General features: G+C 40.7%; 1 protein-coding gene across 1 annotated transcript in view; it reads right to left on the bottom strand.

Annotated features, from left to right (window-relative positions):
• Positions 1-12,112, bottom strand: part of FANCD2 (FA complementation group D2) — a 54,110-nt gene that overhangs the window by 32,817 nt on the left and 9,181 nt on the right. The window contains exons 10-18 of the mRNA XM_076346254.1: positions 10,366-10,453; positions 9,276-9,380; positions 7,987-8,087; positions 7,374-7,482; positions 6,570-6,605; positions 6,032-6,175; positions 4,767-4,901; positions 3,218-3,349; positions 1,063-1,170 (exon numbers count right to left, since the gene is read on the bottom strand). Of these exons, the coding sequence (XP_076202369.1) occupies positions 1,063-1,170; positions 3,218-3,349; positions 4,767-4,901; positions 6,032-6,175; positions 6,570-6,605; positions 7,374-7,482; positions 7,987-8,087; positions 9,276-9,380; positions 10,366-10,453 (958 nt within the window). The remainder of the gene's footprint in view (positions 1-1,062; positions 1,171-3,217; positions 3,350-4,766; positions 4,902-6,031; positions 6,176-6,569; positions 6,606-7,373; positions 7,483-7,986; positions 8,088-9,275; positions 9,381-10,365; positions 10,454-12,112) is intronic.

The following is a 12,112-nucleotide window of genomic DNA, read 5'->3' as shown; positions in this document are numbered from 1 at the left end:
TCCATCTCAACAGGGTGAGTGGGAAGAAATGACTACAGACGTGCTGTTTTACATGCCACAGACCAATGAGGAAGAGAGGAAAAGCAGTTTTCCTTTATAGTCTCAAGCTAGCATGTGCAAACATACCCACAACTAGAAACTACGCAGTGACTCAAAGACAGACAAATAGTCCTAATTTCTAGGAGCTGAGCTTTAAGAATGGGAAGATTTTAAACCCAGACATCTCCATTGTGGAATAAATGTCTTCAAGGTATTTCTTTATCTTTATCTGATTACTGCCATGCTCAAGGAGCCAGAAATCCAGACAAAGGTATCTGATACCACCGCTATTACGCTGCAACTGAATCATACAAGGTATACTGTGTAAAATGAATATGAATTTAGACAGACCAGGTTTGACAGTTTCTCGTGTTTAAACTAGAGGCACAAAAGGTGTGAAGTCTACCACTTCACAGCAGAGTCCTCTGTTCTGTGTAGCTCAGTTCTTCTAACATGAGTGTCTTTATTGTCTCTGGTGTACAAACGTTAAGCAGCTGAATCGAGATTAATATCTCATGGAAGAAGCTGAACTATGCTTTCCGAATGCTTCCAAGTGATGGAGAAACAAAGCTTCACAAAGAGGCTGCTGAATTTACACTTTTGCAAGTCTTCAAGGCTCAGCTAGACAAAGCCACAGCCAACCTGATATCATGTTGGTGACAGTCCCACTTTGACTGGGAGGTTAAATTAGAAATGTTGGTGGAAGGCGACCGATGGCAGTCACTATCAACTCTACCTTTCTTAGATATGCAAGAGAAGAGGACCTTTCCAGGAAAGATGTGAGGTATGCAGTCACTGTGATGAGTCCTTGCTATACAGGGTAGGAAAGTCTGGAGCCGCAAGCTGGCTTGCAGCCACTTGGGGAGAAGAGAATTTTAAGCTGAAGGACATCCTGACATCAATCACTGTTCATAGATGAGGCCTCTATTTGCACAACAAAACCTCTGGAAGTTAACCTAGCAACTTAACCTGGAAGTTAACCTAGGTACAGCCTGAACTCCTTTCTGTTGTGTCTCTGCTTACCTGAATATAGCTTCCTTCTTGCCTCTGACTGAATGCTAGTGTGCTGAGAATGTAGAAAAGCTTCCGGATCTGACATGGATTCAGTTTCTGTGTAGAGTCTAAAATGGTCTGTAAGAGAGAAGCCACAAACTAGCTCAGATATATCAAGAATCCCTTTCCATGTTCCCAATAATACACCAATTGTCAACCACAGGGAAGCCAACTAACTTTACCTTTTTTGTACAGGCAGGAAAAAGCTACATTTGAGTTAAACAAACATAAATGCAGAACTATTGGTGTGGCCTCAATTATTGCAGTTCATTTTATCAGAGGCTGAATGGGAAGAACAATCTGGCTACCATAAGCATTTTGGGAGTGCTCCAATCCCATTAGTGACAGCTATTTGTCTTCTATCACAGGTTTGGTCACAGCATTCAAAGTATTTGACAAAACAAATGTTACGGGTTTTTTGCTAATATTTCCATTACAAGCCCTGTAACAGTCAAGTTGTTAACAATTTAGGGGTGGAATTTTCTGGGCTGGCTGGCATTCTCAGAATATTTCTTCTTCCAGTGCTTCAGTGAAAAACAGTCCAACTGTTTCCCAGAGCCACGCTAGCTTTCCTACCACTGACACGGCATTTTGCTGCCATTATTTTTCTCCTACTACTGGCCAACCTCGAGCAGGATTTGAAATGAGGTGTCAAGTTTGGCAGGATTAGATAAGCACTTTTGCATCCCTCAAGAAAATTCACCCAGTTTTAAGATTAAAAAAATAGCTGTTTGGGGAGACGACTTGTGCTAAGATCTGCTTGTTCTCTCTGTGCCGGAGAGGCTCTAGCTCAGTGTCAAATATGCCAGGCATCTGCAGCTCTACAGATCTTTTTACAGGTAACTGGCTAGTGTCTCAACCACCTCTGAGATGCATGCCAAACATGGTACACTACCAGACCTTGAGGTCTGGCCAGAGCATTGATTAGTGTGTTTCACATACAAGCTTTGGCAATGTATCAAAAATCGGCCCATAGAAACCGTAATCTGTAAATGATCTGCCAGCACAAGAACATGCAAACAAGGCCAGGAGGAATGTCAACAGGTCTCAGCAGATTGCTGTGGACAAGTACTCCCCATCGCACTTCTGACAACGCATTCAATTATGAGCAGGAGTTTTAGGTTGTCTCTTTCAAGGACTACTTTCAACCCTGAGTCCTTATTACATCCTCCCTCTGCCAGGAGGCAGGCGAGTCCCGTTTCTTCCTGTTATACCCATCGAAAGTGTGACAGATTGCATTGCAAATTCTTATGGCAGATCTTAATGCCTTTTTAGCATATTTTAAGCAAGTAATTTAAATTTAACAATCAACCAGCTGAACAGCAAAAAGTATGTAAGCTTTCCCACAGTGAGTACTTAAACTACAGAATCCACCGACACCAAGTGGGCATCAAAAAAGTCAGAGGGGTGGGAGGAATACACATACCCATACTCTTCGAGGGCTCTTAGATACAGGATGCCCTCAAGCTACAAATCACCACAGATGGGGAAGTGTTCAAGAAAAGTATTGCTACATGCTTCCCTTGCTGTTTTGCTCTTCCCTCAGTCTCCACTTTTACTACTTTTGGAAACAGGCAACTGGGCAGGCCTGACCCTGCTTGTCACTCTTAGGAGTTAAGAACCCATTTTTTTCTCCCCATTCTTCTTTTAAATTTTAGGACATAAGTCTTTTCCCATCCCTGCCAGGAGTTTTGTTTTAGGATTCAAATATTGGCTAAAGTACCGTCAGTCTTTCAATGTGGTAGAACAGGCAGTCCACAAAGGGGGCAGGTTTTTGCCAAGTATTTGAAATAGCTGATGTTAATAAAGACAGCATTTTCCTTCCGTGATGGGAGTCATTCCACGCCTGCAATTTAAGCATTCTCTAGTTACAGGGAAGGGTAACTTTTTTTCTTTGTCTATCTCAATTTCCCCTGTCAAAAAAATCATACAGTCCTATCTTACAGCTCACCTCTTCATAGTAGATACCTTTCACTTCTGACCACTGCATTTCTTAAGACAGATAGCTTTACAGGTACGAATTGTTCCATTACCTCTATTTCTGAAAAGTACTGACCTATTCTGGATCTGGGGCAAAGTGGTGTAAGGGTCCTGAAATGCAGTATGCCCCCAGAAATATTCATACCTTCACGAAGGTGGCATAGCGCATCAGAAGGGATGTGTGCAGTATCACCAAATCAGTGAGCACATCCAGAGAAATGTCCAATTCTGTCTCATTTCCACTGCACACGTGAGTCACCAAAGCAGTCACAACCTCCTGAGGAAAAAGCCCCCAGAGAAACCATAGTGAAATCTCAACAGAAAAATGTCTGCCCTGTTCTGCTCCTATAGAATATGTTGATCAAGTACAGATAATCATCCTGAAACTCAACCACATTATTCTAAGTCCCTTCTCAGTTTGCTCTTTAATTCCTGATATCCACAATATTCTTTCTCCTTGAGCCTGAATTTTATTCAGTTCTAAAAGATCCCACGATTCCATAACACAGCTCTTCACCAAATTTTTCCTGTCTGCTTGCTAACACTGCTGCAGCTTCTGCTCTTTGCTACCATCACATATGATGATAAAAATCTACCCTATTTTCTTAGGTGCACAGAACACTGCACCATACCCAGGAATACAGTGCCTCTAAGTTCAGCAGTTCCAGTGTCTTAATAATCTTTATCACCAGCTGTTCAAAATTGACATTTTTGTTTCAAAAATCTTTTTATGGCCTTACTTCAGTTGACTTCTGGACAGGGATCTCTTTCCACTCCCATACACTGTCTGTGGCTCTGGGTCTTTTCTGTGTCACTAATTGCTAATACAGCCATCTTCTTTTGAAATTCTTAACATCTCAAAATATTACTAGACTCACTAGCTTGTGGCAGATGACATTTTATGCCTTCACATCTCAGGCTTTTCCCAGTTGCTTTTTTGTTTGTCTATTTGTTAAGTTTGCTGTAATAAGTAATACAGATACAACACTGGAAACAGTCTTAATTATAAACATACTGTGCCCAAAAAAGTGCAAATACATTCAAAAGCTTGTGCGGAGCTGTCTTCAATCCCCAAATTTTCTGATGTCAGCATGTCTGTAGGAACTCATACTCAGAGCTGAAAGTCTAGTCTGTGATTATTTCAGAGTATGCAGAAGGAGTCCAAGTTGGTCAGAGCTCTGAGGAAAATCCATGTAAACTTTTTCATCACAGTAAGTTATCCAAGGAAAGGGAAAGAAGTTTCAATACAAACTATAACAATGGCTTTTTAAAATAGAGGATGCTCAAAGTGACTAGGTAAGACAGAACAGGAATATGGATTTATGAACAAATCTCCTCCGTGACCCCGGGGGCCAGTCCTGACTTCCTGGCTAGATCTCAGTCAACTTGTTTGCTTTCTGAATTGCAGCAAACCCAGCACAGCCCCCTCTGCTCCAGAAGTATTTTTCATTCTGTCACTTCTGAGGCCTGCCTGTTTTCTCCCTGCTCTTCCCAGCAGTCTCTGTGCTTGAGTCACTTGCTACCAGAGTCTTGCTGTGACTGTTCCCCATCTTCTGCTTGGCCTACTCTACAGCATAGACCCCTCTCCAAAGGCTTCCAACTGCCTCAAATCCTCTCCCCCTAAAGGATCATGACATACATTCTAGAACAAAGTGCAAACACAAATAAAACAGATGGCATCCATCACACTATACCTGCTGGCAGTAAGAGTCAAAGGCTGCAAAAGCTTGTTTGTACATGCAGCTGCCAAAGGAGACTATGGCTGGGTGTGCAGAGTGCAGAAATGTCTGAGCAAGTGCTAGGATTGAAGGGAAGAAGTCTTTGATAACCTGAAATGTAGACATCATAAAAGAGGAGATTATTGCTGCTCGTTTTAAACACACTCAGCTCCCTAAATAAAGAGCATGCTACAGCTCACCCCGAATGCTTTGCCTAGTTTAGTAGGTGCTTTCCTGCCTTCTCTGACTGTCCTCTGTCACTCGCACAAACGGGCAACAAAAGCAAATAAGGCACACCAGAATGGGTTTCTCCAGCCTTCTCCACACAAAGGATTTACAGATTGGTTAAGAAGCCAACCTGCAAAGCTGCAGAGCTCACAGCAGCACATCCTTTATGGGTGACACCAGGGAAGTCCCATTACAGCAATGTATCACTAAATAAAAGGCCAAGGACAGACACACTCTTGGCCTTACTTTAACAGAAGGACTTCGCTACATCAAGATACTCAGAAAAATCTAAGTTAACTTTTGAAGTTAGCTTAATCACACAGAGCTCCTTTGAACAACAAGCTCTTACTCAGATGTAAAGTGGCCTAATTTACTTTATCTTAACTTATTCTGGAAGGGAATTAAACTAAAACTGAATTAAACCCACTTATATTCAGAATAAAATGTGCTTACTTAAGGCATTATTATAGTTCAATTAATTAATTTTAAATTCTTAACTCTGTGTTTCTCATCTTCCCTCTAGCTCCGACAAGCAGCACTGTGTCATTTTTCGTTGTTCTTTTCAGTTTTCTCATAGTAAATGGTAATTTACATTACATTACAAACATATGCCCAATATATATACACATATTTAGACCTAGAAACCATTACACTTGAAAAACGCTGCACGTAAACACATGAACTTCTAAAAATACTATGGGAGACAACAGCATGTCTGGAACACACAGTAGAGATCTTGGGCTAGACAACATCTCTTAGTCTGAGAGGTTTTGCACCAAAATAAAAAGCCCATCCAATTCTGAGGAAAGCTCATTTCTAAAAAAACCACGTGACAGTTACAACAGAGGACATGTGCCTTGGGAGACTGATCTGGGACCAAAAATTAAAAAACAGAACTAAGCGTACATAACAGGAATAGTATAAATAATGCAGCACAGGGTTAAATCATTATCTGACAAGATCTTTGAGAGATAAAAGAGAAGAGGGAGTCCCAAAGCAGAATCAGCACTGACCAGTGAATGATTTTGGAAGGCATTCTGCATCAGCTGTTCTGGCATGCAGCCCAGTCGAATTTTGCTCCTCAATACTTTCTCAGTTTGCTTCCTGTTCTTGGTGTTTGTAGAATGGATTAGCAGCAAAACTATCAGATCCAGAACCTTTTTGAGGAAATAACCACCAATCATTATGCTGAAAAGATATTAAGCAGTCCTGACAACTACACACTTTGAAATCAAAACTGAGAAGAAAATCAAGAGCTCAAAAAGCCCTGACAGCCAACACAGAAAAACCTCATCAGTCTAACAGCACAGAATTAAAGCAGGATAACTTTGTCCCTTGAGATTTAGAAGGGATGAACCAAGAGTCACAAAGAAAATGGATAGCTGTTATACTAGGAACAAGTCAAATACCGAAAGAACCACCCATGCAACATCACTGGCAGTTTCGGCTCCAACTAGAAAAATCTCTTCATCTACAACCACAAAGAAAGACCTTGAAAACACCAGCAGAAGAGGACGCTCCCAGAGACAAGTGCAGAGTCAGAAGTATTACCTTATGGTCAGATACAGACGTGCTGTTCTCAATAGCCTAACAGGGAAAAAAAAAAAAGCAAAAACAAGAAAGCTGTTATGCTAGAGTACGATACCATATTCCAAAACCAAATCAAAAAAAGGCAGACACCAAAAGAAATACTCCTCACAGATTTCTCTCCTCTACAACAGGACAGCTATCAAAGCCAGCAAACTGGATCTGGCCAACAGCAGAGAATCCAGAAGGCGCACAAAAAAACAGCATGAAAATTCAGCTTGTACGAGGACATTCTCAGATAACATCAGGCTTGAAAAAGGGACTAAGGTAATGAGCAACGAAAGGCTGAGAACAAGAAACAGTCTCATGGTTTACATCAAAACACAATTTAAAATTAAATTTAGCCCAACACCAGCCAATATCGATTTCTTGCTGGACATTTTCAAGAACCTTAAGGCTTCACACAGCTCAGTCTCAACATACGGGCATATGTTTTTGCTCTCTTGCAAATAGAAAAAAACCCTAAGATTATTTTTTCCAAAACTCTCTCGTAAACATGTAGAACTAGGTTTATCCTGCATTTCAAGATTTGGGGTCTGTACAGTGGAGCCCAATGGCCATCTTGCAAGCCCTGTGAAATTGGTAACTGAGGAAGAAAGCAGACTCCTGAAAAAGCACTGCTAATTTGGAACACAGAATGAAATCTGTATCAGCAAAATGAAGGGCTAACATTTGTCTTTAGACATCACACTTGATTACAAGGCAGGCTCAGGCTTAACCTAGGAGTCCAATTAAATAAGGAAACAAGGACTGAAGCATGCATCTTACCTTAATCCAAGCTTCAGAGACATCTTTCTGAAATCTCACAGCTAACTTGATCACATCAAAAAGTAGCTTCACACAATTTTGGCTGGTGGTTACTTGGCTCATGGAAGAACTGTAAATGATCAGAAAGGAGGAGACTCAGTCACTGTAAATACTATAATAAAAGGAACAAGGCAGCCTAGCAGGCACAGCAGTTACTTAAAGCAGCCATTCTCTAGAGGGAATGCTCTGGCAAGGATAGGGAGTTTCAGAAGAGAGTTTCAGAAAAGGGTGGAAGCAGAGGTTGCTGAATCAACCAAAGACATACTGGAGGGAACTTAAAACAGATGAACTAGCAGCAACATTATTATAAATGGAGTTGCATAACCCCGTGCAGACATGGATGCAGATGGCTCAAAAGGAACTACATGCATGGCAGGAGAAGCTGGCTCCACAAGGATTGACAAATGTGTTATATTAGCACCAAGCGGGAAGGAATAAAGATGTCAGCACCTTTACTTGGGATAAATTAGGCTCATGTATGTAACCATGTATGCCAGAGAGACCAGATAAAGAAGAGCTGAAGTTCTCTTGTCCCATCTCACCCTTGGAGAATCATGCAAATCAGCTCAAGTACCTGGCCTGGACTTGGCTTTTAAGCTTCTTCTGGGAACCTAGGATCTGCAGGGGCAGAACACATGATGACAGATCCAAGCTCTTACGAAGATCAGAAATCACCTGTAAAACAAAAATCCCGGTACAAATCACAGTGACATGTGAGGAAAGAAAAGGCTGAGGAAAAGAAAACAATCTCACAGAATAACCTTAAAATTACAAATCAAAACCTCATGTATTTGTAAAGACTTATAAGCATTTATGCTCAAATTATGCACCATGCTCAAACTTCTTTTTTTATACTTAGGAAGTGAACCAGCCACACTTTGCTCTTTACTGTCATGCACATGCATGCAGAAAGCAGAAGAGGATTTCTTAAGAGTTACTCCATGAAATTCCCACCTATATCTGCCGTATGTTGCTGTGAACTAGTTTTATCCTGTTTAGCAGCAGAGCAAGATATATGACAGCCACGGGAATTCTGGGGCATGCGCATTTGCCAATTTAACTGCTATCAAATTGTAGTGGATCAGCACAGACTGGGTTGCATGTTATACACGTGCTGTTTTCACAGTGGTCTCCCTGAAAGATTTGGGCAGATCACAATCCACATCTAGCTTAAGCTGAGGGTTTCTCCAAGTATGAAAAAAAGCACGTTCAATAGTTCAGCAAGGCTGGCTTGACAAAACACATCTGGTTCATTTTAAAAATATTCTGAGTATGTTTCCTTAGATAAAGCAACTTGAAAAACCGAGGAAGCTTACATCTTAGAATGAAAACGGTCCTCCAACAGAAGCACCCTTGTAGGGATGTTTCCAAAACATGATTTAGAAAAGAACTCAGTGGAGAAAACAGGAAGAGAATTACCAAGTTGTAGTCCCAGGTCTGTTGGATACTTCTGGAATTTAAAACCCTTAGAAGGTCTGTACAATGCAAAATTCTTAGGTAAAATTCAAAGGCTTAAAGTTGCCACCTAACCACAGTTTTTCAGTCTAAGAGTTTAACTCGACAATTTGACCTGCTTTCAATTCTTTAAGATGTTTACACCAAAAAAAAATAATTCTAACAACAAATGAGAAAAATCTGCAATAGCCAGCAGAAAGGAGGTTTCAACTCTCATACCTGAAAGCATAACCAAATCCACGTCAAAGGACAGATACAGTTTCTACATGTGCTTTGATCCTTGGCAATATTAAAAGTTTTACTTGAAAACATTAAAGCATACACCTCTGTGTGTGAAGCAACTGCTGTCTTAAAACACGCACTGGATTAGACAACTTACTGGTCTTTAGTACAGAGAAAATACTGTACCTCTACTGCGTCTGCCGCCTTGACATTATGGAGGATGAATTTTACTACTACAGGCAAATCTTCCAGTTTTACAGAAGGCACAATGGTCATGGTAGACTGCCGCACCTGAGGAGAAAGCAATACTGGATCAGCTGTAAGACTATGGTTCACAGAAACATAGTTATGTTAGTGGGAAGGAACCTTTGGAGGCTTATAGTCCAGCCTTCTGCTCAGAGGAGGAATATTGTGAGTACTAGACCAGACTGGCCTCAGCTTTGCTGAGTCTTGAAGATACCCAAGGATGGAGGAAACCCCACAACCCCTGCCACCTCTTCGATAATTTATGTCAGTGCTGCAGACCCTAACTCATTTTTCCAAATGTCCAACCTGAACATCCTGGGCTGTAATTTGTGGCCATTGCCCCTCTTCATTTCACTTGGCACTGCCGAGAAGAGCTTGGCTCCATCATTTTTTAACTGGCTTTCAAAAGGGAAAAGCATGGAGGAGGTGTAGCCTGTTATGCAGCACTAGCCTTTGGGGACTATGTAACATAGTATTTAATGCACTCAAATGAACCAATTTTATTCTATTCATAAGAAGACTAACTGCAAGAAGTGCAACAATCCAGCATGTCCAGAAGACACAAGGCACATCATCTCTTCTCCTTTATCAGCATTCTGCAGAGAAAAACTATGATCATGCAATTATTTAATCACCAGTCTGTCTCTACTTAGAATATAGCAGTCTAGTCTGGTCACTGTACCTCAAAAAAAGAAATAGTGACTATAAGCAGGTTTAAGATGGGCAATAAAAATTTACTCCAGCAGGACAAAGTGCTTTTGCATTTGCTAAAACAACTGTGTTTGAAATTTCTGAATGCATACTGTAACAGCCAGAAAACTTCTCTCTGCTCCTCACTGAACCCCCTCATGCATGTTTCAAAAAACAGTTTTAGCTTCTCTGACTCCTTTCCAACTTCAGCGTGCTTGGGACTTTTGAAGGCCTACAGAAGTCAGGTTTAGCAAAATACTTTGAATGACCAAACAGCTCTAGCTCCCGTCTTGCTAAGCAGGGGCTGGGTTCTGCTCAACTGCTCAGTAAAAGCTCTTACCTCAGCCAGAAGGCCTGCATCAAGATCCAGACGAGAAAGGGCATCCAGGATTGGAACTGTTAGCCGTCTGCCCTGTTTTAGTAAGCAGCTGATACACAAGAAAAAGAAAACAAATAATCCTCTTGATAGAACCATTAATGGATTTTTAGTAAATTGTATGATTCCAGTAGTTTTTGTGGTCACTGCAAAAAAAATCTCTGAAACTGACAACAAAATATGCCACTGGCATTATGGAAAACTTCTTCCATAAATTATCGCTCCTCTCTGAACTCGCTGAATTGTGATTCTATGGTTGCTGATTAGAAGCAGATATGAAGAATCTACCTTTTCCAAATCTTATAAAAACAGGGAGCATGGACAAAGACCTCAAGCAAGAACTTGAAAATTGGAAGGTCCTGGGTTCACTATAAATAGAAAAAATTACTGAGATTGCTGGTGTATGATTTAACCACACACATCACTTGGGCCTGATACCTTCTAGCCACACTTCTGTCCCATGGACATGCCATCAGCAAAGTGTAACTGAGACTGCCACCAAAGCCAGAGATTGAATCCGTCTCATGTGTGACCTCTCCCCTAGTCACAGTATTTGCTCTAAGAATTGCAAACATGTAATGAAAGGCACAATGGGTCCAATCAGGTAGTCGTTTAATTCAGTGTCCTTTTCCCAGCACTGGTCAACAGGGAACAAACAGACTAAGAATTGGACAAGTATTTACAAATCCTTCCTATATAAACTGGTCTGGCTTCCAGCAAGCTGTGGTTTGGCACCTTCTTGACCAAGGGACCGCAGCTGTGTTTAACAGCCTCGTGGACTTTCCTTTCCTGAAATTCATCTGATCATTCTTGGCTGCCATGTAAGTTTCTATAAACTTTCTCTAGCAATAAGTTCTACTTGAATTGTGTTAGTTGAAAAACATGTCATTTTCAGCTTCCTGGTAATTCTATTTATGCTCCCTAATTCATTACAACAAGCAATGAGTACTTTTCCACATCAGAAATGGGTAGAGGCTATTAAGAATATGGAAATAAACATGCCTTGCTGATACTGTTTAGATTCTGAGCTTTGAAACAATGCAAGTAGAGAAAACAGAAGTCTGAGGAGTTTGATTAGCATAAAAAATTTAATTGTGTGGGGCTTTTTTATCTAGAAGCTGAGACAGTAAGCTGAGAACAGAAACACAAAGCTACAATTACTTTTGAGAGGGTACAAGGAACAGGATGCACTGCTTGCAGGTATAGGCTGAAATAATGACTGCAGGGGGGAAAAGATAATTAGTACCGGCATAAATGTAAGTGATCTGTGTAACGGTAAGAATTAGAAACACTGATGTGTATAATTAAATATAGGGTAAGACTACTGAAAAAATTATCATGTAAAATGAATACACTATAAAAAAAGACAGATGTAAGGGCCAGCTTAAGGTAGCGCGCTCTGGGAGGATAGCTGTTGGCATTAGGTCCCCCTGTTCTTTGGGTCAGTAAATATGCTTGAGAAACATATATAAAATAGCCAGAAAGTTCTGCTTCATGCACACATTTATTGTGTTGTGTGGGTTTTTTTATTAATAAAAACAATGTTGACCCTCACTGTAGCAGATTCCAAGCCAAATCAAAAGCTGTCTATAGTAATATCCAAGTGACTGATCACAGACTGATCCAGCAAAAGTAATGAGTACTTAACTGAATTCTACTTATGCTGTATCCAGGTAGTCAAGAGTTCAATAATTTTTTGGATAAAAGCACT

This window comes from Aptenodytes patagonicus, chromosome 8 (genome assembly GCF_965638725.1).
Source record: "Aptenodytes patagonicus chromosome 8, bAptPat1.pri.cur, whole genome shotgun sequence".
Classification (NCBI taxonomy): domain Eukaryota; kingdom Metazoa; phylum Chordata; class Aves; order Sphenisciformes; family Spheniscidae; genus Aptenodytes; species Aptenodytes patagonicus.
Note: the sequence above shows the minus strand (reverse complement) of the source record. Positions and strands in the feature narration are given on the sequence as shown.